General features: G+C 40.5%; 1 protein-coding gene across 7 annotated transcripts in view; it reads left to right on the top strand.

Moving 5' to 3' along the window:
* MET (MET proto-oncogene, receptor tyrosine kinase) overlaps nt 1–19,265 on the top strand; it is a 123,352-nt gene extending 104,087 nt beyond the window's left edge. For all 7 annotated transcript variants that reach the window (XM_077338443.1, XM_077338442.1, XM_077338439.1 and 4 more), the window contains 9 exons: nt 2,785–2,944; nt 3,825–3,965; nt 7,010–7,240; nt 9,218–9,298; nt 10,095–10,276; nt 11,443–11,552; nt 15,370–15,535; nt 16,176–16,312; nt 16,906–19,265. In XM_077338443.1, the coding sequence (XP_077194558.1) occupies nt 2,785–2,944; nt 3,825–3,965; nt 7,010–7,240; nt 9,218–9,298; nt 10,095–10,276; nt 11,443–11,552; nt 15,370–15,535; nt 16,176–16,312; nt 16,906–17,116 (1,419 nt within the window). In that variant the 3' untranslated portion in view covers nt 17,117–19,265. The remainder of the gene's footprint in view (nt 1–2,784; nt 2,945–3,824; nt 3,966–7,009; nt 7,241–9,217; nt 9,299–10,094; nt 10,277–11,442; nt 11,553–15,369; nt 15,536–16,175; nt 16,313–16,905) is intronic.
* Nucleotides 19,266–26,797: the final 7,532 nt, after the last annotated feature.

Raw genomic sequence — 26,797 nt, 5'->3', positions numbered from 1 at the left:
AATCTTTCCCCCCCTTCAAATTCCAAATACAGTACTATGCCCAGTCTCTTGAGGCAGCATTAGTATGCATCCTTCTTCCCATAGTAGGCCAGAATGCACCCCAAAATAACTCTCTTGAAGGTCAGGGGACCTCCAGACACTGCATTGAAGTGGAAGTTGGAGGTCTGCTGCAGGGGCAGAGGAATTGGCAGAAATCTCCCCCATTCTTTACCTGTGGAAAGTCTTTGGTGGGGGTGGGGCTCTAAATCTATACTCTTGAATGTGTAGCCCTAAGAAATCTGTGTGGCTGAAAGCCTCAGCTGCTCTTTTCTCACGTCCTACATTTACTCACTGTTATCTTCTGCATTGACTTTAGCTTTTGGAAAACTAACTGCAAGTTTGCTTTAATAGAGTACATTGCTGCAAGATTTCCATCTTCCTTACATGGTTGTCAAAAGTATGTTTTTTTCATTTCTGCTCTGTGTTAGAAATGTCAGCTTTCAGAAACTTTAATCCCAAGGAGTTTTTAGGTGATATGCTATCTTGCTTTGCTTTGTCAGACTTGCTGCCTTCTCAGTCACTTCTGTCTTTGCACTTACAGTCAATGACTTCAGCACAATCTATCTCAGTACATTTCTTAGCTGTCTACCCTCTGCAGTTATCCTTAATCATTTGATATGATTGCTGTTTCCTGATTGCTCTTATTAACTGGGATTGATACAGTTATTCCTTCATTCGGACAGTAATACATTGGAAAGGGTTCCTTTAAGCACTTCAGTCACAGTCTAATTCATTTGTTTAGAAAGCATTGCTTTTCTGACTACAATTTTTTAAGAGATTTTTTCCAGCCTCTACACATAAACTGAAAAATTCTATCCAAGATTTTGCATCATATTACGAAATCAGGAATATATATCTTCAGCCTCATATTACGAAATCAGCAATAAATGTCTTCAGCCAAATGAGTTCCTCAAATCATTCAGGCGCTCTTGAACGCTAACTGCAGGGTCATGAAGTACTATGCAGCAGATGTGCAGACCTCAAAGACTTTCCACAGATTTCTCTGTCTTGAATACCTGCCACACATTAAGTATTTCTGCAACTTGCTCAAATCAAGTATCAAAACATTCTTCATCCAGTCATGTCACCATATTCAACTGAAAAAGTGTATTTGCAATATAAACTTTATACTGTGAATAGGTTAGGTCTACCAAGTCCCTGGTGAGGGCAGGGGATGCCCTGCCCCAGGTCCTGTTGACCACTATAGAGTTTCTTGCAGTTCCTAGAGCTACCCTTTGTCACTTGCTGTATGTAATTTTGGTAAGTACATAGGGATGTATCTAAAAAAACCTTCCTGCAGTGCTGTGCCTTTCCCTCCCCCACAACACTCCCAGTAGTAGCAACCCTGGAGTAGAAGTACAGTATTTTTTCAAGAATCACTGCCCACATTTCAGGGAACCCTGAAAGATTAATGAAATATTTAACAAACCAGAAAGAACAAGTATATTTTACTATAACTTCTTTTTAAAAGCTAGCATTGTATCATGGAAATCTGATTTCATTTTATTTCATTCTTTTAAAAATATGTGTATACCTAAAGTACAGTTTGAAATACACTGAATTCCAGATGAACCCCCACAAGGGTAACTCAGAGGTTCCTTAGATGATACTAATGCAGCAAAACTACAAGCAAGCCAGGTTCAGGTCTTGGAATAGACAAAAGGAATGGAATGTAAAGGATAATGAAAATTTCCTTGGGTTACTATAATCCACCTCCCCCAAAAAACCTAGATTAAAACCTTGTCATCTGCCAATAGAACAATGTGTTCTTCTCAGATCTCCTTGTAGAAAGGCAACAATGTTATCAAGAAAAGAATTCACTGACTGGCTGAGAAAGTCTTTTCTTTAAACCAGCAGAAGTTTTACTGCCCTTCCTCAGCCATTATTGTGGGGAGGGGGGGTTGACAGTTTGCTGCTGGCCCTACATACCCAAACATTCCTAACTTGCAGCCGTTCCCAAACAGGAAAATTCAAAGCTTACATGTGCCTTACAAGTACATGATGTATCTTGAAAACCCCTACGGAGTAGGGCTGTGCATTCAGCTAATGCATACCTCAAAGTATAAAACTGCCTTAAGTACTTTCTAAACTAGTGAGCAATCTTAAACAAGTCTATTCAGAATCTCAAACAGTTTTGTCCAGGAAAGTGTTTTTAGGGTTACACTCTGTTTCTAGTTATATGTCAAGCACAGGTTCCTACAAAATCTTTTGACACTTCGAATTTCTTTCCAGTCCTAGCAAAAACATCTTGCTCTTAAACTGTAGAAACTAGACTGCACGTCCATCTTCAGTGTTTGAGATCAGCTAATCTGAGGCATTGTCAAAAATTGCAGGGTTTAGGATGAAGGCTAGAGTCCAAAACTGTCTTTGAAGTAATCAGGAGGCATTTATTTATTTGGGTGATGTTTGGTTAGTCACAGTCCTGTCAGAGCTCTCTCGGGCCCACCTACCTCACAGGGTGTCTGTTGTGTTGAGAGGAAGGGAAGGCAATTGTATGCCGCTTTGAGATTCCTTTGGGTAGTGAGAAGTGGAGTATAAAAATCCCCCATAGTGATGCAGAGTATAAAATTCTTCATCACCATCCTCAAATGTTGTGCAAGTGAAAAGAAAATCTGCAGCGTAAACAAGACAAAATGGGACAAGAGCTGGCAAGGGAAAAGAGCAGGGTATGTTAATTGTGTGCATGTACAATTAATGAGACCTTGCTTTTTGAATGGATATCCTTTCTGTCTTTATTTCTTTCAGTGGAAGAGAGAAGTTTCATCAGCACTTATTGGGAAAGTTATGGTTTTGCCAGATCAGAATTTCAAAGGACTCATTGCTGGAGTTGTTTCAATATCCATTTTTCTTTTCTTGTTATTTTTTGGGCTTTTCCTGTGGAGAAAAAAGAGAAAGCAAATCAAAGGTAGATTATTATTGTTAATGCTACGCTTTCAATCTGTATCTCATTTTACTGGATTAGCAAAAAGGCCCCAAGAATTTACAAAGATGAAGGAAGGACAGAAGAGGCAAGGTGGGCGAAGAAAGAATTTGCACAAATCCAGGACAGCACTGAGTTCATTGTAGTAGGAGATAAAGAAGTTTGGCAACGACTTCTTGCAGAATGTGGGAAGAGAGAGAGGTAGCACCATAGCATTCCAGCCTTAAATAAAAAGGTGCATTGATTACGAATGAAGAATTGGGGGTGTTTCTTCATGAAAGATGGACTACTTAAGCCAATAGACAGACATGCTGAATAGACTCAGTGTGATTGCGGTTGTGGAGGCCTCCCTGCCTGGTGGTTGTGTTAAATAGTGTTGCTATCAAAACTGCTTGACTCCCTACAACTGACCAGCATGGTTATTCTGTTGCTCAGCTATCTCCTTTCAGCCCAGCAAGATTAACCTCTTACTTGCTAGTAAAGCTTCCTTCCCTTCTCTAATGTGGAAATGGAAAATTATGTTAGTGGCTCTGGATCCAGGCTAGCATGCCTCTGAACTGTAAATCCAAGGTTATTAAAAGTTGTACCTTAGTATATTATTCAAATTGGAGAGAGCTCCTAGCTACAAATCCATTTTAATGACAAAGCCAAAATAATGCTGCTGTTCTGTTAAATGGGGGAAGAAAAATATTTTGCTGTGTCATTTCTATAAAACAATAGAAGCCTGCCCCAATACAGCAGTCCCCGTGATACTCAAGCTTGCACAGATTCAGTATAAGAATGTTGCTTCTGTCCTTATGCTGGGGGCAAATCTTTTAGGTGCTCTTGAATTCAGTACTTGATGCATTTTTTCTTCCATATAAAGACCTAGGCAGAGAGATTGTACGCTACGATGGAAGAGTACACACTCCTCACTTAGACAGGCTTGTCAGCGCAAGAAGTGTGAGTCCCACAACGGAAATGGTGTCAAGTGAATCTGTGGATTACAGATCCACTTTTCTTGAAGGTATTGTTTTTTGACCAGTAAGGATTTCTGTAGTTTAATTTCCCATTTTCTCACCTGTCATTATCAGATGTCTGTACACTGTGATACATATGTGATTGCAGCCTATTTTATACCTTTTGTTCAGTTGAGTCCAGTGCTCATAGGTAGTTTTGCTCAGCAGGTATTACACAGGTGGAGAGATGGTGGTGTAAGTGGGGAGATAAGACAATTGGTTAGGTAGACAGGTAAACAGTTGGTTAGGTAGGTAGATAACTGGTTAGGTAGTAGGTATTAAGTTGGTTAGGTTGGTAGATAGATGGGAAGTCAGAGCACCTGACCCAGAAAGCATGTTGGGAGCTACACCCCACCCAGGTCCATCCAAGCTTGTGGAACCTCATGGTCATATGTGTGGGTACCACTTGTCCCCTGTAGAGATGCAGAATTTTGGCCAAAAATGTTAGAGGAATGGGAATAACTGGAAAAAACCCACTAAACTAACAAAATAAAACTATGGCATGGGAAGGTAGGTGGGTGGATGACTAATTCACAGGGCCAAAGGGGAGAAGAGTAGATACTTGACAAGACCTAGAAACCATGTCCACAATGAGGTGATACGGTCAGGGGGCTCCACAGTGAATTTCACATAGACCCATTATGCACGGGCTGGAATGCCCACGCCGGTGGCGTCAGAGCATTGGGGAAAATCCATTATTACAGACGCCGCCACTGCCAGCGTGGCCGTGTCCTGTCCCAGGTCCACGGAAGGTCCACATTACAGGAATGTGGGAACTTCCATGGTCTTTGAGTTACTGCGAGCGCCATGTGTAATCGACAGTGCTGAGCCTTTTGGCCCGGCCCTGCCCCAACCTACGATATCCCTGCAGGAACACCGCATGGCCCTGCAAGCTCTGCGGAGCTGCAGAGCTGGCTGGGGCGTCGTTCTGCCCCTGCCATGGTGGGAGAGCAGCATGATGCTCCCCACCATTGTGCAGTGGGGAGCCCATGCCCCCGATCCCCCCCTCCACCGCTGGTGCCACTTCTGAGCACACCCAACATTTCTGGCCCCGTGTTGCATACATGGGGCCGTTGCACCGGGACATCCAGTGTGCGCCCTGGATGCTCCGCCCCCGTGTGTAATCAGGGGATGGCAGGGCTTTTTCCCCTGGCACAATGGAATGGCGGAAGCCCAGTGTGGCTGCTGCCGTGCATAATGGGTCATATATAGCACCCCAGGAAACAGCTAAACAGTTAATGAATTAAAGTGAACTTAAAGGTTTGTGAACACAGTTGGGTCCGGGTAAGTTCGGGGTTCAGACTTCTCCCTGACCAGTGACCACTCACAAATCCAATGAACTTCCATTTTCCAGGTTCATGCCCACCTCTAGTCCAAAGTAGCCTGTCACTCTGCACCAGCTGGGCAGTCAATATGGATAACAGTCCTCATGCCTTTTTCAGTGTGATGGGTCTTCGTTCTTTCTCTCCAAACTGAATAGCTATTCTCTGTGAGCCTTTCTGTAAGCCATGCTGTACACCACTGCTTCCTTCAGGGTCTTCTTATCTTATTCCTTGTATACCAGACATTGTCTTTTCCCAAAATCCTCCCAGATTGTAACTCATGTAACTCATTTTCGTAGCCTTGATTCCACTGGGAATCTCACAGCAAAGTCAGTGGTAGCTAACAGTTCTAATTTTGGTCAAATTGTGAGTAGAAAGTCAGGTTGGGTGAGATTAAGCTCTGGGTCGCTTGGTTTCAAATTCCCACCTCACCAGGATACTTAATGGGCTATTTTCCCCCTTTCAGCCAAACTCTTTCAGGGATGCTTTAAGGATAAAATGCCAAAAGGAGAGCTATGTACATTGAGTTCCTTTAGGAAGAGCAGTGGAGAAATGAACTGGATGGATAAAAAGTGTTGTGTTATTTCAAATGTACTGGATATATCATTAAACTGGTCATTTTGCAAGATTAAAAGCATGCATAAATAAAGTAGCCAAACAGGTTTATTCTGACCCAAAAGGGTTGTTTGTGTACTGATGAATTGTTACGATATCTCTTATGAAAGAAGACAGAGTCCCATGATCTTGACATGTTGCAACTTTCATGGTTTGCACTGGGATGCATGCATGGGAATCTGGTCTGCAAAGGAGTCTTCCTGAGTAGATCTCATTGGCTTGCACGCTCAAGTCTTATTTAATAGTGGAACCTTTCCAGGTTCACTTTTGTTCTGCTTTAATATGATATTTCTAGATTGTATTAATCTAAAAATTGGGAAAGCAATATCCCATCAGTCAATTAAAAACTGTTTTTAAATGAGATATTGTGGTTCTTGTGTTGAAAGAATCATGGGAAATTTTATTGCATCTCCTGTGCTAACTTTGTTATCTTTCAAAGCTACAGGATATGAATCACAAAAGCTATTTTTCCTCGTTGAATATTTACCACTAAATAAATAGAGTCACGAGTACTTGGGGAATATTCATCAGGTTTCAAGTTGCTCGCCAAATTATAATCTGACAATAACCGATGGTCTTTGCTATTTCCTCCTTCCCCCTAATGTGTCATTTCCCAAGTATCTCTAGATAGAATCGGTAGAAAGACAAAGACTCTGGGAAAATGAAAAATTAATCAGGATCTTTATATTTCACTGTGGCAGCCTCAATCAGTTTTGGCACTGGTAATCTGGAGTGGTGTGTGTGTGTGTGTTTGTTCAAACTGGAGACAATTTAGTGGCTAATGTAGGACTCCCAGCACATGCTGGAGAAGCTGCATTTTGATAGAGGTATGTGACTTAAAGCCTTTCAGTAAATTGTGTCAGGTGGCCTGAAAGCTCTTTCTTACCACTGCAGTACAATCCTAAACAGATTTAGAATTCTCCACACCTATTAACTCAGAGGATTTAGATTGGTACAAGTTTTAGGTACAATTGCATTGCTAATCTTTTCTTTCTTGTTAGGTTGAACATTCCAAGGTTTGCAATTGTGCTGTGGCTCAGGCCTAATTCAAATGAAACCTTGCTATGATTAAACCTGCTCTTAATATAGCTGCTTCCTATTTTCCCCTTTTGTAGATCAGTTTCCAGCTTTATCTCAGAATGGATCATGCAGGCCAGCCCAGTATCCTCACACAGATTTATCACCCATTTTGTCTACTGGAGACTCTGATTTAGCCAGCCCATTGCTGCAGACGAATGTCCATATTGACATCAGTGCCTTAAATCCAGATTTGGTCAAAGAAGTTGAGCACGTGGTGATTGGCCCTGATAGCCTGATAGTGCATTTCAGTGAAGTAATAGGAAGAGGTAAGTGTTTCACTGGTCAAAGCAATCAGCACTTTCTCACAATTATGCCTTTTGTTACTTTATATAAATGAGTAACTACTGCATCCCAGCATCAGTGTAGTACAGTTTAACATCTTATGGTAAGGGCTTAATGTTTGGCCTTCATATATTATACAGATTTATATTGCAATGCTTTACAGATTCCAAACATTAGGCAGAGAAGGGGTTTACATCTTTTAAAAATGCATAGAAGAATAAAGTGTTAATATGGTTGAGCTGAGCACACTCATGAGTTCCAACAGCCTGATCTTTTATGTATTCACACAGAGCATAAACAGGTGGACTGTTCTTAAGTCAGTGTCCTTGGATTGCAGCTGAAGCCCATAAAACATTATTTTTCTCAGCATGACTCTTTTGTGTTCAGATGGTGCCAGTTTCTTGTGGGTCTAGAATTGTCATTTGTCAACAGTACTTCTGCATCTTCAAGAACTTTCCCCCTTCCTTCTCCAAAGAGCTCAGAAGGCCATCATTAAACCTGCTAACATCACATCCAGGAACATGGTGTATCCATTGAATACTGGATCATGAGCTTTGTAAACCATTCTCTGAGAATGAACCACTGGTTTTATTTAGGAACATGATAAAATTCTGGTTCCGGTTCATGAATGTGCCAAAGCTTCCGGCAAAAACTGCAAAGCAAATCAACCACATTTGATATGTTTCCACTGTGAGGTTCAAAGCAGATCACCAGATTATAGGAGCAGCAGTTGATATTGCAACAATAGTTTATGGCCACTAGTTATTCTTTTATCTGTATCTGGTCTCCAAGATCTATACTGCTATATCATAGGAGGCTGAATAACACATACTATTAACCCACAACAAATTTTACTCCCTTGTCTGCCTGCATCTATTTATGGTAGTCATTTTTAAGCCTAAAATAACCTTGCTTAGTTAATAAGGAAGCAATTATTATTTGGCATTGGCAACAGGATGAGTGGGTCATTACAAGCCTGATTCAACAAAAGTCTGTTCAAGAATACTGGCAAACATGCCTTGAAATCTATGTATTCTAGTCAGTTGAGGCTGTGACATTGAAAAATAGTTTTAGTATTGTTAACTCAAGAAAACCTTGCTGGATCAGATCAAAGGTCTACGTAATTCATCATCCTGTTTCCAATAATAACTGATGAGATGCTTCTAGGAAGCATACAGGCAGGACATTGATGTGGCAATTGGTCTGCCCTATTTGTTCCCACTGTCTGGTATTCAGAGGTATATTGTCTCTGAACATAAAGGTTTCATCATTATAAATAAATGCTGATATATTTACCATAACCATTCCAAACTTCATTTAATGCCATCAAGGCCAGTGGCCGTTATGATATCTTGTGACAGTAATAATAACTTTATTTTTATAGCCTGCCCTTCCCGGTTGGCTCAGGGCAGGTAACAGCAAGATTAAAACATATAAAATAATATAATTAAGTTATAACAAGTAATATAAATTGTAATTATATTACATTACTTGTATTTTATTATATATTGTTTTATGTTTTATTATTTATTATTATATTATATATTTCATGTAATTATATCCTATGAGTGAAAATCCTTCCATTCATCCTGAATCTATTAGTTGGCCTCTTGCTGACAAGTCATATATTATCCTTCTGAATGGTGACATAGTTTATAGCACTGGCCACATTTGCAATTATCATCATCCAAAAGAGCCACTTTCATTTCAACCCCAGGAATGAGACATTCCAGGGAGGATTGCAGTGACTATCTGAAGTTGGAAAACAGAAAGAGCCACAAGTCTCACCAGAAAGAGTTTTCTCCATTTTCCTGAAACATGTGGCAGGTTGCCAAATTGAGAAATAGTGCTCAGCAAAGCTGCAGGTGGATCCTGAGCCACTGAGTGAATATCACTGGTCTGCAGTGACATGGCTAAGCCACAAGGGAACATAAAGTTAACCTTAGGGATTCTTTTTGCAGGACACTTTGGGTGTGTCTATCATGGGACTTTGCTGGATACTGATGACAACAAAATTCACTGTGCTGTGAAGTCCTTGAACAGTGAGTCACAATACTCTTTCATAGCAAATGGCTAACCAATTCCAGAGAAAGCAAAGGCAATCTATACATTTGTGTATTACAGAGCTGCACTATCAGCTGAATGGGGGCCACTTCCAGTGGGATTTTCCCCCAGAGCTTGGATAAAGTTCCACTAAGGATATATTTACCTTGCTATGTCTTCTATGAAAGAATGCTCACATCCTCCCTTCCCCTTTGACAAACAAAAAATTAAAGGCAAGAAAAAACCTGCAGCAGTATCATTTTACATGCCACCAGGCTGTTTCATGTTTGCTTTTTATGAGTGAGACAGTTGGAAAACAGCAGGAACAAGTTGACACACGTCCATAATGACTCTCTCTCTGGCTTTACATTGGGATGTTTCTGTTTATTGTGCTTAGTAGATAAAAAAGAAAGGGAAGTGGAATATAAAAAGATAAGGAAAATTTTTTAGAACTTTAGATGTATGTTTTAAATATGTTCAGTATATTGTAGCAATGACAAATTTTGACAGGACAAGTGACATTTCCAGTTTATTTGGCTGTGGAAGTGTGGTTCCCAGTCCTGTAAGCACTTCATCATTTCCTTTCCTGAATAGATATGATGTATATAATTTTGAAAGTGGTCCTTATCCAGCCTTTTACAAACTATACTTAAACTGAGTTCATTGAACTTTGAATAAAGGGAATGGTAAAGGAAAAGGATTTGTAAGAATCCTGCAAGTTTCAGAGAAGTTCTAATATTTTTTAATAAGAAATGCTGATACTTTTTGATTTGGTTTTGCTACTGGATTTCTCAGGGATTACAGACTTGGATGAAGTAGCTCAGTTTCTGAAAGAAGGGATCATAATGAAAGATTTCACTCATCCCAATGTCCTATCATTGCTTGGAATTTGCTTGCCCAATGAAGGGTCTCCATTGGTGGTGCTTCCATACATGAAACATGGAGATCTACGAAACTTCATTAGGAATGAGACACATGTATGTATACTCACATGTATGTATATGTATACTGGTTTTACATTCTGCTTTTCAGCCTCTCTTTCTCCTGAGAAAGAATATGTAAGGCCAAGAAAATTGTTGTAAATGGTCTGAGAGAATGGCTTGATTCCTTCTACTTTAATGTTATTTTCCAGACAAGAAATTATTTCATCCTGCAGTGTTCATCAAGGCTGTTATCACTCAATACCTATTTATCAGCACAAATACCACAAAAACATTTTCTAGAATTTTGTTGTCTCCCTAATGCCTTCCCCATCCTTTACTTCCTTTCAGGAAGCTAACAGGTAGGGGTCTAAGGTTACTTACAGTAAACAGAGGACAGTGTTTACTGAACCAAGAAATACTTTTTCAGTTTAAATACTGTCATTCATTAACTTTCTACCCAGACTTTACAGGAATGAGCTTATGGGTTGTGCATTCCTTTTGTACACAAAAGAAAATTGAAAGTTAGGTGGTTTAGGAAGTCTTTGATCTAACAACAATTTGTTGTGATGGGCACACTTAAGCAGTGTACCAAATCGGTGTTGCTTGTCCACACATTTCAAATATAATCAAGGAGCAATCTGGAAAGTTTAATGGGGTGGTAAAGTGGCCATGACCCTCTTTTAGCTTAGCTTCATGAGTTAGCTTCAGCTGATATTTCCCAGTATACATCATATTATTAGAACATACCAATATTTTAATTAAGTAAATTCTTTGGTGTCTTAGCTTGACTGCATTTTTTCTTCTTCTGAACTCATCTTGGAGGTTTTCAGAAAACTGAGCTGGATCTATGGTGGATTTCCACTAATGAAAGGAGGGAATATTTTCACACACACACCCCCGGTTGCTAAAAACCTCTTACTTCTCCTTCATCCTGGCCTTGGGAGTTCACGACCACCAGAAGTGGTATTTCAGCGATATTTGGAGCTGTAGCAGGAAAGGGAGAAAGGGAGTCTCATTTTACTGGTAGACATCTTTCTGTCTGTAGAAATGTTCAGCAGCATAGTCAGATATATTAAAATTGAAGATTATAAATATATTGCATACATGAATAGAACCTGTCAATACTAAAATAAAAACAAAAGGCTAGCTTCATCACTTATTTTTTCAGAGTAATTAATTCTGTTATATTACATAATTGTCAGTGCCATTATGTTTTACAGAATCCAACAGTAAAAGATTTAATTGGCTTTGGCCTGCAAGTGGCAAAGGGGATGAAATACCTTGCAAGCAAGAAATTTGTCCATAGAGACTTGGCAGCAAGAAATTGCATGTAAGTACATGCCATCCAATATCCAAGCTATCCTATAAATCAGGGGTAGTCAACCTGTGGTCCTCCAGATGTTCATGGACTACATTTCCCATGAATCCCTGCCAGCATTTGGCAGGGGCTCATGGGACTTGTAGTCCATGAACATCTGGAGGACCACAGGTTGACTATCCCTGCTATAAATGATGTCTAGGTGAAGGAATACCACTTTGATATAGCATTTGTTTATTACTGTGTTATGGAACTTAGAGGTGTGCACCTGATGATCTCAAGACCATTGCTTTCCATGTACGTAATCAGCTTTAGGAACGGGCATGAACCAATTCACAAAGCTAAATTCATCCTGAATATCCCCTCTTGTGACTCATGAATCAAAGTTCATTTTAAAGCAATTCATGGCAGATTGAGGATAGAAGAGAAATCAGGGATTTATAGAGATTTCCAAGCCCCATTAAACCCCTGCTTTCTGTGCCCTGTGAAAGCCACAAAAACAATTGAGCAGAGAGGACCCCATCTCACAGCTGTTTTGGGCTGTCTTGTACAGTCCCTTGAAACTTTAAAGGGACTGCAGAAGACATCTCAGAAAACAGTTGAGTGACAAGGAGCAGCCTGTTCCCCATCGCTCAGTTGTTTTTCAGGCTTTCTACAAACTCCTTTAAAGGAACAGTGATCACTTTCAACAGGGTTTGTGGGGCCACAAACTTGTTGGATTTCCAGTTTGATTTGTGATTTGACTATGAACTGCCAAAACTCCATTTTCTGGTTCATGCCCATCTCTAATCAGCATGGTTAATCCAGTTGAGCTTCACAAAGAGAGTTGCTACTTTTAGACTTTTTTTCTACAGTTTTCCACTAAAATTTGTTCTACATCTTTTCTGCTGTTATGGCTACTCTAGTCTAAAATGTCATCTTAAGTCTGTCTCTATGCCATTCCTGAAATTTCATTCTTTCTGAACAATCTACAAAGTTTTTTGTTTTGTTTTAATTATTATTGTCTTGTTTGATACCTTTTTATAATAGTGAGCTATTATCTTAAGAATACAGAGGAACTGATGAAAGCAAGGGTGGTTTCATAGTTCTAACAGAGGAGTGATGATCTTCTTATGATCCCAAAGGCATCTTGGGACAGAGGCAGTCTGTGCAAGGGCCAGTTTGCCTCCAATAATTTATTTTATTACTAAGTGAAAACATTTCTGTGTTGCCTTTCCACCCAAGTATGGCTCCCAAGGCAAAAAATGTCAAAACATTATGTCAGAGGCCCGAGCCTGGGATTCCTCTGAGTCACCGCTCCTTGCCTGAGCCGCACCCAACCCTTTGGGTCCTCAAGGTTAAATGTACACAAATAAAGCAGACCTTTGTAAAATATATAAAGGTTTATTCACAAGTTGTTAAAACGATATCATTAAGCAGTACAGTCTCTATGACTTAGCAACAGAGAATAAAAAGTTAGCTTTTCTATGTAATACATTTAGTATGTAGTATTAGATGATATACCTTCTTGGAGCATAAGAGCCCAAGCTGTACCTTAAAGCAGGGGTAGTCAACCTGTGGTCCTCCAGATGTTCATTGACTACAATTCCCATGACCCCCTGCCAGGTTGACTACCCCTGCCTTAGTTCTATATGTTGCAGTCCATCAAGATGTAGCAAAGCATACTAGTATGGATTCCCTTTGGTCTGTATCCTTATTATAACTTTTTGCCCTCTGCCATCAGGTGGTCCTTTGAATCTAATTAGGAATCAATGTCTGTTCCTAATCCCTCCCTTCCATCTTATTATACAACTGAGTAAAGCTTCTTGTGATTAATTGATTACGTCATCCTTGAAAGAGATAATGATGGTATCTGCAGGAAGGTTCAAACTATGGACACCTGCAAGCCAGAACAGTCCTACTGATAATCACCTTAACCTTATAAACACACAACACAATGTGGGAGGAGAGCCAACAACATTTAATGAGGGTACACTAAACAAAACAAAAAGTCTTCACCTGCTGGCAAAGACAACAACAGAGGAAGACAAGAAATCGTCCTAGGTTGGGACTTCCAAAGCTTTCGTGTCACTGAGCATTGGGAGAGGGGGAAAGAAGGCATGACTGTCTTTCTCATGGTTCAACCATCAAATGTTTTTTCAAATACTAAATCATTACTGTCATAAATTGCCTTCTACCTCCCTTATGCTGACTTAACTATAAATCTTTTCTACATTACCTCAATGCAAAGAAACAAACCTCATGGAATCATGAGGAAAAACAAAAGATGGTTTGATAGTTGGTCTTCCTTCAGCCTTAGTTTTACTTTGATTTCAGCCATATAAAAATGTAATAAACAAGAATTATGCACAAAATCCTATCAGTGGCTGGATGACCTAACAGTTTAATTAATTAACTTATTTATTTGATTTCTATACCACCTTTCCATATGGCTCAGGGCGTTTTACATACAACATGGGGGATACATAGAACGAATTAATATATAACATATATTCACACAGTAACTGATGGGTACAGTGGTTTTCAGTGCCACTGTGCTGGTTCATCATAATTAATTAATTAACTTAGCATTCATGAATGGAATTTATGTCCTGGATTATTGATGTTTGACTTCCATTAGCACAGGAAAGAAACTGTGAGAGTGTAGATTTTTTTCAGGTTTTGTAAGTGTTGGTACAGCAAGTAAATCTCACAGCTTCCAATTAATTATATACTGATTTATTTATTTATTTATTTAATATACCACCCTCCCTGAAGGCTCAAGGAGGTTTACATGAAACAAGAAATGATACAGGTAACTCCATTTGTAGTAATAACAAGGTGATAACAACAATAACATTAACATAATAACAACAGTAACATTAAAGAATGGTGGAATCTGCAAAGAGAGCCAGTTTGGTAGTAGTTAGGAGTGCGGACTTCTGACCTGGCATGCCGGGTTCGATTCTGCACTCCCCCACATGCAGCCAGCTGGGTGGCCTTGGGCTCGCCAAGGCGCTGATAAAGCTGTTCTGATGGAGCAATGGTATCAGGGCTCTCTCAGCCTCACCTACCTCACAGAGTGTCTGTTGTGGGGAGAAGAAAGGGAAGGCGACTGTAAGCTGCTTTGAGCCTCCTCTGGGTAGAGAAAAGTGGCATATAAGAATCAACTCTTCTTCTTTTATCCCACCATTGTTCCTGAACACTTCTTCACATAGATTGAAGTGGGTAGCTGTGTTGATGTGAAGTAATACAACAATACTTGAATCTAGTAATACCTTTAAGATCAACAAAGATTTATTCAAGGGGTGAGCTTTCATGTACATGCCTTGAATAAATTTGTGTTAGTCTTAAAGGTACTAATGGACTCAAATTTTGTTATACTACTTCACATGTTGAGATGGGAGGTAAAATAAGAGAACATTTAACAAGACTGTGGCTAAAAACATTCATGGTGCTCAGTCTAGATTGGTTGTCCATCCTTATCCTTCCTTAACATGCATTCCTTTCAATGTGCAGGATAATGGTTTTGTAAGTCTGAAGGGCTGTATAAGACACAGGGGCATCAACTGTTAAAGATTCCTGCACAGAAGTTCACTGTGGTTTTGATGCTAAAGAAGTGCAGCTACTGCTTTTAATGACAATAAGAGCACAGTAGAACTGTTTTTTTTCCCCTTTTGGAATTAATATTTCACACACTGCAGTAGTTCTCCAGACTTATTAAAAGATGATGTATCTTCAGACTGATTTCAAAGATACCATAAAGACCCTAAACTATTCAAGGACAATATAAATTGTGTCTTCTCAGCTCCAGATAATTTGGGGGGGTGTCATTTTTTTTTTCTCCTAGGTTGGATGAAAAATTCACTGTCAAGGTTGCTGATTTTGGCCTCGCTCGAGATGTCTATGATAAAGAGTACTACAGCGTACACAATAAAACAGGAGCCAAACTGCCAGTAAAATGGATGGCCTTAGAAAGTTTGCAAACTCAGAAGTTCACTACAAAGTCAGATGTGGTAATGTGCCTATGATTATTTATGCTGCTCTTGCTGACTTTTCACATTTCAAGGCATTCCTGGAAGTATTTAAGGGAAAAGAGGATGTGGTAGATGAATGCAAAACCTTGGGATCCAAAATCAGAACTCAGATTCAGCTCTTTTAGTTTGTAAAACAAATGGAAAAGACTCCTCCTACCCCTAATTTTATTTTGTCCGCTTTCTAAAACTATAGAAAATGCTAGCTAAGATTGAGTAACAGAACACACCTTGCCTGCAAAATTATTAAATTCACGACTGATTTGTCACCCGCCAGTAACATATCTGGAAGGAAAGTTTGTTCCCTAACCTTGAAGTCAGAGCAACTTAACTTTAACACGTCCCAGTATCTTTCCAGGCCTGGAAGCTTTCTGTTTTAAGCAGAATTAGTCTGATGTGTTGGATTGCAGCACAGCTGCCATCCTGTGTACACAGTGCTTAATATTCCATTCACTTCTTGCTCCAGCTTGTATGTATGTATGTATGTATACACACACACACCCTTTGTCTCCTGTGTTCACTGCAACATTAAGTTACTACACTCTGAAAATGTTGCTTGAAGACATTTACTCACCCTTCATCTCTCCAGTTGTGTGATGCAGTTTCCTTTTGCTTTTGTCAGTGGTCCTTTGGAGTATTACTTTGGGAGCTGATGACCAGAGGGGCCCCACCCTACCCAGATGTCAACTCTTTTGATATCACTGTTTATTTGCTACAAGGACGAAGGCTTTTGCAGCCTGAATATTGCCCAGACCCACTGTAAGTAAATAAAAGGAGATATTGCCAGTGACAATAGAGCTGGACCCAAAGGGTTCCTGTAACAGAGTAGAGACTTGTCCAGGCAAGTACAAGTCCATCATGAATGGTAGATCTGGCTGCCCAGGCAAGCCTGATCTCATCAGATCTTGGAAGCTAAGCAGGGCCAAGCCTGGCTAGCATGTGGATGGGAGACCTACAAGGATTTGGGCGGTAGTTCATCCAAGGAACACTACAGGTCATGACCCAGAGCCAGGAGATGGCAAATCACCTCCAAATGTCTCTTTTCTTGCTGCCAGACAGTCCTTGGATCTCTTGGCTACAGTACACACACCATACAATAAATAAACACCTGGCTTTTCACTGCTAACTTCTTAAAGAGGTTGTCCTGGTAGGAGAGGCTAGAACAGTTGTTTAGACTGAGAAGCTAAAAGACTGGGAGTCAGAGGGGAGAGGGGAAAAATGCTCGATTTTTATAAGCATTCCAAGCTACTCCGAGAACTTGGTAGTAGAAGAGTGGGAGATAGATATAAAAATAGCAAGCCAACCAAAGGTTTTAAAGATAAAAACTAACTTTTAATCTCTTTCAACTGCAGGTACAAAGTCATGCTCAAGTGTTGGCATCCCAAACCTGAACTACGGCCAGCGTTCTCTGAGCTAGTTTCAGATATATCAGCCATCTTCGCCACTTTTGTTGGGGAACATTATGTTCATGTAAATGCAACCTATGTCAATGTGAAATGCATTGCACCTTACCCTTCTCTGCTGTCATCCCAGGACAACATTGATAGGGATTCAGATACATGACTAAATATATTTTGCTGTGCAACCAGGGGAGGAAGAAAAACCCTAAATAATGGCCACCTACATTTTTTGCCACCTGGGTTATGTAAAAGCACTGTCATATGCATCATACAAATTGCACTATTTCAAGGAGACAATTTCACAATGCTGAAAGCTACAGCAGTCTGTACTGACCACTGTTACCACAACATCTTATCTCTTGCCAGCTTTTCCTCATTTGTGACCAATCCAGCTGGTGTTATAAATTATATTGTGTACAGCTGATGAATTCAAAGAGTTGTCAGTATTGAAGAGTGCCAGGCACTGGAGGATGAATTGTCCCAATTGGTGCCTGTAGTCAGCAGTTTTGTTGTTGTTGTTGCATAAGTGCCAAGCCAGATAATGACTATTCCAGGATTGCAAAAAAATTCTCTCATCTGCATTTCATGAGGTTTGCTTTGCTTGTTCTATCAGTCTTGACTATTTGAAAATCATTTTCCTGGTTGTCTGGGGGAGAGGATTCACTTTTGTCATTGGTTTTAAAAACAATTTGAAATTCTGGGTCAGTTTTATTACATGATGAGATTTACTGCAGCAGCTTGGCAGAATCAGGCATATAGAACACTTCCCACCCAGCATCATGGTGGAGAAAACCTATTAAACCAGAACGCCGAAGAATGACCATGAGCATTCCAGAGTGTAGATTAAGAAATCATCATTGTTAAATAATTCAGAAGCTCAGAGTGGGCAGTTGGGCAGCTGAACTGGATTGAGCAGCCGTGTGTGCGTGATCCAAAGAGCTACAGCAGAAGAACCAGAAGGAGGGGCCAACTCGGAACCAAAAGAAGTGCAGTACTGTGTGATCGTTGCTAGACTGGGCAATGCCATACGCAAATCAATAATAATAATAATATCAAGGAGAGAATGGGATGTAGCTGATAGCTGCTTGTTGCATTCAGCTGGTTCTGCAGTTTGACATGATCAAAATAAAGGAGCAATGTGGCTTTTGGAACAAGCAAGCAACTGTGCTCTTAATGTTAAATTAAGCGTCATGTTTCAATTTCTGTTCCTGTGGAATTCTGTGCATACTACTGTATAGACTGTCTGGTGTAGGCAAATAGCTAGTTTTGTTGGTGTAAACCCTTTCAAAGCATTCTATTTTTATATGGGGAAAATTTTATTTTTAATTATATATATATATATATATATACAAAGTTTGTTTAGGCCATAAAATATTGCACTGTGAATAATTCAAAAATATTTTATCAGCCTGTGATTCATAAGTGATGTTCAAAAACTTGTTTTGTAAAGACTGAAAAGGTAAGCCATCGTCATCCCGAGTGTTAAAACCTCCCCTTGCTAGAATTTTTAAAAACCTCTTAAGATCTTTGAGGAAACGACGCCAGTGGAGATTCCAATTCTAAAAGAGATGTATGGTTGCTGAGGGACAGTGCCACTATGATGAACCCCTAAACACTCCCCCCAACCTGAGGTAAATTTTCTCTCCCAAAAAATAAAATGTGGTTCCCTCATAGACTGAGCTGCCCCTTGTAGCGTGGTTTCTGTATTATTAAGTAAAGCTGTCTTGCCCCATCCTGTCACTGACAGAAGATTTGACTTTGACTCAGTCCTGGAACTTTTGGGGAAGGTTGAAGAGCCCTTTTTCTTAAAACCTTTTCCAGAAACGTCAGTGAGATGTCGTTAAAAGATTTATGACCAGTTTGGAATGGGGCAAGCAAACTACTTGCTGTAATATTGGTTTGTATTAAATGACCACATACATTTCCGTGGCAAACACTTTATGGGTGCTGAGAGCAACACTAATTGTGAACTGCCCAAGCACAAAAAATAAAATCTGCTGTAAGCTAAGATGACAAATGATTTTCAGAAGGAAACTTGTGATACCAAGAGCAGAGATTTTAAACCCATGTACACAAGCTTTGAGAGAAACAGGGTAGGGGTGGGAGGACTCAAACAATTATTCTGTCTTTGAAAAAAAACATTAATGTTGTGTCTGGGATACTAGTACCTATTGTGTGATTCTTGTAGAGATTTTGATGTTTGTACATTCCTATGCCTGCCAGTAAGATGGATGGTACTTACAGTTATAATTGTGATGACCTAGCAGACTTCTTATAGAAAAAAATAAAGTAAAATATTTGTATGCCAGCCATTCATGTTTCAAGCATGTGTTTGTCTCTTTAGCTGAAAGTAGAGTTCATCCTGTAAAGAGTTCTTCTTTGTTTTTGAAGCATAATGGGATGGTTACCAGCCCTGAATGTGGATGGAAGAGACAGATGCATTTCAAACTTGAAATGAAGACAAAATGAGCATAAAGCCACAGGTTGCATCCTAAATGCAGAAGGCATCTTGTGTTCATGGACTGGCCATGTTTGTGTTCACAAAGAGGGGCATCAAAATAAGGCCTTTCACACAATTTCTTGTACAAGCTAAAGTACAACAACTGCTGTAGAATCTGCCCTTTTATTTATTTATTATATTTATATACTGCCCTCCCCTCGTGGTTCAGGATTGTTTACAGAAAACTTGGAAATCATAATACAGATAAAAACATGGCTCAATAATAACAGTGAGATAACAACAGTAGTAACAGTAACATTTGGTGATAATGATTATTCCTTATTTAAAACATTAACAGCAATAATAACAGTTAACTGAATCCCATAGGTTGGTCTGTCCAGGGTTGCCCTTTTGTTTGCTCCAAGGGCACATCTGTGTGAGAGGAGGGGTTCTGGGGGCACAAGTGCGTGTTGTTGTTCCTGTTGGATCTCAACCAAATGCCTGTCAGAAGAGCTCCATTTTTCAGGCCCAATGGAACTACGGTAGCTCCAACAGGGCCCAGATTTCTGGGAGCTCATTCCACCAGATGGAGGCCAGGATGAAGAAGGCTTTAGTCCTGGTTGAGGTCAAACATGCTTCCTTGGGGCCAGGGATCATAAGCCGATTGGCGGTGACAGAACATAGAGCTCTTTGTAGGGAATATACAGAGAGATGATTCCGTCATGTACACTGGGCCCTGTCCGCATAAGGCCTTAAAGGTGAATACCAGGACCTTAAGCCTGATCTGGGACTCAGCTGGTAATCAGTGCACCTGTTTGAACATGGGCCACATGTGGGATCTCCATGGTATTCTTGTAAGAACCCTGGCCACTGCATTCTGGAACAGCTTTCCTTGATCCCTCAAAGCCAGTTTGGTGTAGTGGTTAGGAGTGTGGACTTCTAATCTGGCCAGCCAGGTTTGATTCCCTGCTCCCCCACATGCAACCAGCTGGGTGACCTTGGGCTCACCATGGCACTGATAAAACTGTTCTGACCAAGCAGTAATATCAGGGCTCTCTCAGCCTCATCCACCCCCCGAGGTGTCTGTTGTGGGGAGAGGAATGGGAAGGCGACTGTAAGCCGCTTTGAGCCTCCTTCAGGTAGGGAAAAGCGGCATATAAGAACCAACTCTTCTTCTCTTCTACTGTCTCTTTCCCTCTTGAAATCTTATCTCCCTTTGTAATTCTCTCTTAGGATCATCTCTTCTTTTGATCTTCCCCTGTAGCCCTCCTCCTCCCATGCCTTCCTGCCCCCCCCCCCATCCAGTCCAGAACATTCTCACTGGTGTGGGTTGTTGATTGATGTGCTTTGTTCAGTGGCTGGGCAGTTTCTTGTGAGTTTTTTGGTGGTTTCAGTCAGCAGGTCATAGCTGCCTCTCCAGTGACTACACTGGAAGCAGTGGGCTCTGGATTGCAGGATTCTGTGGTGAGGTGGGTCCCTGGCTGGATTGTGAGCTGGGCAGTTGAGTGGGTGGCCTTGCCAATTTTGGTTGCCTTCTCGCCAGTCATCCAGTCTTTGCAGTCTGTCTTTTTCAGGTAGCTGCTTTTCATTGGGATGTTCATGATGGTTACTCATCAGTCCTTTGTTGCGTGTTCCCTCCTAGAGGTTGGGTGGTGGTCTCTCTTTTGTGGTGATCTGAGGGTTCAGGTGGGTGGGCATGCAAGCTCCACAGCAATGGCTTTTTCAGGGCCTGGGTTTGGGGGCAGCAAGCAGTGGGTTGTAGCAAAGCAGGATTGGTGTTGGTTTCTTTTTCTTTCTTTTGTTCTTTTTTCTTTTGCCCCTTTTTAACTATTTCTTTGCATGCTGCCCTGCTGGGCTGCACCTACTCGGCCGGGTTGTTGTGTCAAAGTGGAGGTCTACACAAAGTCAGAATCCAGTCCAGAAGTTTGGAAGCCAAGAGGAACAGAGTTCACAGCAAGTGGGGCGGCGAGAAAAGTCAAGCAGAACCAGGATCGAAGAGCCAGTGCACGGTCAGAAGCCAAGCCAAACGTCGAAGAGCCAGAACATGGTCAGAAAGCAAGCCAAAGGTTGAAGAGCCAGAATGTGGTCAGAAGACAAGTCAAGGATCTGGAAGCAGGAGTCACAGGAACAGAGCTTCACTGTAGCAAACCGGAACAGGAGTTGTCCGGGAAGACAGCCAGAGTAACACACACATTGTCCCAACAAAGAACCTTCTAGGTCCTTCTGAAATAGCCAGAGCTGGGTGCAGCAGCCCTCAGGCAAAGGGCCTGCACTTGGAGCTCATCCTCATCAGAGGAAGGAGCTGCAGCTGGACCCCATCTGCACAGCGAGCTCCCAAGCCTGTTGATTTTCTGACAGCTGTCAGGGTAGATCACCTCCTCTGATGCTGCCATTCAGGGCTTGCTGGGACCTTGGCCTGTGGCCTCTAGTAAGTCTTCCGGCTGGTTGCTGCCTTGTCCAGGTGCTTGACATGGGGAACTGAGTTTCAGCCTGACTGGGCCGAAGCTGCTCATCCTCTGGTGGTTCAGGCTGTTCCTGGTTTGTGGCAGTTGGGTTTCCCAGTCCCTCTAAGACCGTTTACGCACTGGGAACTTCACTGCCCCAGCTTCCATGCAGGAGCACAAATCTGGGGCACATGAGGCACACCGGGCCAAATGTTCCCCCGTATGGGTACAGGAAGAGATGGGGCAACCTGCCACGACTAAAACTCCAGCCTGCAGCCCAGCATGAAACCTCCAGTGCATAAACGGTCTAGGAAATTGGCTGCCTCTGGAGTGCCCCCTGGTGCCAAATCTCAGGGGGCAGGCATGACCCTGTGTTCAGTCCTTTCCTCTGGCTTTTTTGGTTTTTATTTTCCTTTCCCCTTCTTCCTTTTTTCTTCATTCATTTGTATTGCATTCCTTGTTTCAGATTCTGTTCATTTCATTCAAAGTTTTCTTTCTTGTGGTTTAATTTGATGGTCTGAGTAGTTAGTCAGATATTTTGGTTGGTTTGGCCAGATTTTTTTTGGTGGTGGGGAATTTTAATGACAGCCCTAGTGTTCACCTGTTAGATTACAACCTAATATGGCCCTTTTCAACCTTTTGACAAAAAAGCTGAAAAATCAGAGGCAACTTTAAACTTAACACTAATACTATAAGAACACAAGAAGTGCTTATGCTGGATCAGGTCATTGATCTACCTAATCCAGCATCCTGTTTCACAGGATGGCCTGTCAGTTGCCTGTAGGCTAACAAAACATAGAGGCCAAGAATTTCCCCTCCCCTCCCATGATGTAGCGGTTATACTCATAGGTTTCCTGCCCCTGGACATGAAGGTTACCTTCAAGCTCCAAGGGCAGTAGCCACTGACAGGCATTTCCTCCATGAATCTGTTTAATCCTCTTTTAAAGGTGCCTATGCTAGTGGGCATTATCATATCCATTAGCAGTGAATTCAACAATCTAGTTTCTTGCTAAATGAATGAATTCCTTTTGTCTGTCTAAAATGCATTGCCCATCATCTTTATTGGCAAAATTAAGCACTTAAAGCACATAAACAAAAGGCCTTGATATGCAAGAGAAGTATGGCTTCTTGAGCAGTTCACTATTCTGTGAACTCTGGAACCTGACAGGGGTCGATTTGCAGCTGCAATTGGCAGAAAGGAGCGAGGTGCGCAAACCTCCCCAATTTTCTACCCAGGAAATTCTTGGGAACTCGTGGGGCCAATAACTGATCCTTAGGGAGATTTATCTCCCTGGATATCAAGCTGTTTGTGTTCCAGGCCACGAAGAAGCCGTTTGCCATCTTTGAACTTTTCTGTCTTCTCAAATTATTTTTTTAAGACTGTTTTTCTTCTATCACTCCCTGAGCTGCTTGGAAGAGTCTTCAGAATTTTCATGGAGCTTAATCTCTGACTACAAATGCCTAAGAGTGAGTAATTCTCCAGTGACTTTAAATTGTTTTCGCACACCTACCCCTGCTCTGTTATCAAGAAGCGGCAGTGAAGTTACCTCCTACAAAGCCTTTCTCCTGACAGTTCTTTTTTTCCTCTTTTAACTTCAGGGGGAAGGTGAGATATACTGATAACACTGAAGAACAAGAAAGCATTTAACCAGTCTGTTTATTATTTCACGGAGATTGTTTCCTTGATAAGGCATTCGTGCAGTACCTATCCTGAAGCTCCGTGACTTTCTAAGCAACGTCGTCAAAACCCTTTGAGGGAGGACCTCTCCTGGCTATTTACAATATTGTCTAAGCTTGGCTGGTGAGTTATAAGCCTAAAACATGTCTATGTTAAAAAGAATGGTGCATTTATTAGAGAAACAAAGCCAAGATTTTAAAGTTTTTAAGAATATTTTCAAGGAGATCTAAGACGGCAAGGAAGAAGTTTTTAACAGGATTGATGGACCAAAAACAGTGGTTGATGACAGCACTAAACAAGTTTGGAAATCATCAGTAGAAGAGAAATCTGAAATTTTGGAGATGGAAAAGGGGGTGTCAGAGCCCTCAGAAAACATGACTTCCCAGATAAGGACACCCTTTTAAAAAAGGCATACAGCTATTTCAAAGCAACAGTACACAAGAATCAACCAAAAGATACATGGATCTGTTTTGAAAATAATCGATTTAAAGGAGCTTCTCAGGTAAAAAATTGTACTGATACATTTTGGATTGGAGTCCAGGAAGTGCAACTGCCTCAAGATTTATCGGTGAATATTCTGTGGAAAAGAGTACAACTGCACTTTCCATGCCAAAGTCTAATTGGACAGAATATAAGTCTGCGGGAACAACAAGGTGCAGTAAGCCTCGATATGAGACTCCCTTAAGAAGATTGGGGAAGGGAAAGGAGAAGCAAAGGGAAGGGGGAACAATGTGTTTGAAACCTTTTCTTTATTCTTTTTCTGTACACTTTTAAGGCAATATAATTGTAAGTGCTGGAAATGTCATGATAAAGTGGGGGGGGGGTCCCCCCTCTTTTTTTAATTAGTGTATAGTTATAGGGCCAAAGTGATATTGTGATCCAATATATTCTTTCCTTGTTCTTTTCTATATCTATATACAAATAAATATATATATTTTAAAAAGGCCTTTAGGGCAATGTTGGAACAGCTGCAATGAACAAGATTCTTTTATTTTCTACATGTGGTAGGCTTGTAAGGTCATATTTCAATTCTGGACAGATATGTCGAGAGATTAAGAAAGTAGCACTACACAGTCTTAACCCGAACCCAAATATTTCCTTGTTTCCTGAAGAACTGAAAAAAATTCATTGTATAAAGATTGAATAGCATCACTTCCAAGTGTAGTTTCAAATGACCACTTAAGCCACAGCTCCATGTAAGTTGACTGTTGGGTATCAGGATATGGGAAATTGCTCTTATGGAGAATTTAATAAATCAATTAAAATTATTTAGAGACTTGACTAAATACAACATCTCCCAAACAAAATAATATTAATTTGGTACTGGTGAAAATGGAGATCCTCTTCTTATATGACACCCCTTGGCTTGCACATCTTTTTGAATGGATTTTATCTCCATACAAAGTTTAAAATGGCCTTATAGATTTGATTATCTACAAGGTCTCTTTTTTGCTACTATTTATTATCTCTTGTTTCCAATTTTTAACACTGTTAAATAATGATCAAAATATAATTTAAAAGCACAAAATGCACTTGCAAATCCATACCTAGAATTACTTCAGTGACTCCTTTTCATACATCTGCCAACCATTTTCCGATATCAGGTAGGAAAGTCCACAACAACTTTTTTGTTGGTCTTAAAGGTACTGCACTCAGGTAGGAAAGCTGTAGTTTAAATTTTGTTACAGCTCTTTCAGGGTAAAAAATGCTTTTAAAATCTTTACAACAGGCAAGCAAAGGACTAGACAAAGGGTGCATAATCTGCATTTTGTGCTACCACCAGAACTTGTTTGTCCTACAACACATCCAGCACTTATTACTTTGCTTAGTTCCTCTGCCCTATTTAGGCAGCCTACAAGGCACCATACTGCCTGCCCTCTATACTAGTAGTGCTAATATTAATATTAAAAGTTACTATGAAAGAACCAGGGCAAAGTTCTATAAAAAGAAAAGTGTGTCTCAAAAGCTTATGCCAAAATATATTTGTTAGTGTTTAAGATGCTACAATACTGCAAGAGCTATTGAATGGATAATCAAATGTGAAATACAAGGCACATATGCATGTAAGTGGTGACCTTTCTTGACAGGACATTAAGAAATGGAGGGACAATTATTTTCCCAATTTCTTCTTCCATATACTCTGAAATCATTTTTGGATGGGTGTGGAAGTCAGCTGATTTCAGAACATGAGAATGAGGAAGGGAGCAGAAGAGAGGAGGAGGCTGAAAACCAGGATCTCAAGAGACGATAAAAGTGACTGTGATGTTTGTTAGTTTGCCTTCAATCATAGCCATACACTCTAGGCAACAGATCCTAATTCATACCCAGAAATAATTATTAAAAGTCAAGAGCAGAGAACGTTTGCTGAAGGAATGTTGTTGCCAGAAAACATAGTCATAAATATGTCTTTATTATGTGTCATATTAATATTGGTTTGTTCAGGTAACACCTGGTGTTTTCCCACACAAGGTCATCTGCAAGCTTAACAGTAAACTTCCCCCAACTCATTGGTATTGTTACTTCAAAAGAAATTGAACTTCCACCCAGTAGCTCCAGTGGCATTTGATCTACAATAGAATAGAAGTTAAAAATTAATTACTCTCCCAACATATTGATTACATGACTATAAACATGAAAGCCACAGCCCAGAACAATGTACACTCACCCTCTGTTGAAACAGTGAGATTGTTTTCAAAGGGAAACTAATTAAGGTTTCAGAAACAAGACCTTTTGTTATTGAGATGGGTTGAAAATCAAACCAACAGCGCCATCTAGAGTGCATGGACTTCACCAAACATGCAACACCTGTCAAACATCAGTCTGAAACTTTAGAAAACGCTTCTATGTTGGCCATTTAATTTGCAATTATATACAAATAGGAAAATAAAATGCTTCATAAAAGATGGAAAATTCACTTATTTGTCTTTTACTGGTTCCCTGCTTAAACAGATACTTCTGTAAAATCTGCTAGCCACACTACAGGCTAGATAAGCCACACAAACCAATTCATGCATTCAAGTAGCTGTTGGTGCATTCAGGTGATGATGAATCAAGGAAGTTGAACTGAAACAGTTCCTCTAATAGAATGGCATTTCCATTGGTAGGGGATGGGAAAGGTAAATCTTGCCAATTTCTTCACATTTTGCCTCTCCCTTCCCCCTTTTCAAGGCAACCCACTGTCCCATAGGAGCATGATTTTGGAGGCACAGAATGCTGCAGTTAGAGATGGGGGAAGTTGACGTCCTCAGATACAATTCTACTCGTCTTGTTTAGGATCAAAGC

The sequence above is a fragment of the Paroedura picta genome, chromosome 5 (assembly GCF_049243985.1).
Source record: "Paroedura picta isolate Pp20150507F chromosome 5, Ppicta_v3.0, whole genome shotgun sequence".
Taxonomy (NCBI): domain Eukaryota; kingdom Metazoa; phylum Chordata; class Lepidosauria; order Squamata; family Gekkonidae; genus Paroedura; species Paroedura picta.
The sequence above is the reverse complement of the archived record's forward strand: the minus strand, read 5'-3'. Positions and strand labels throughout refer to the sequence as shown.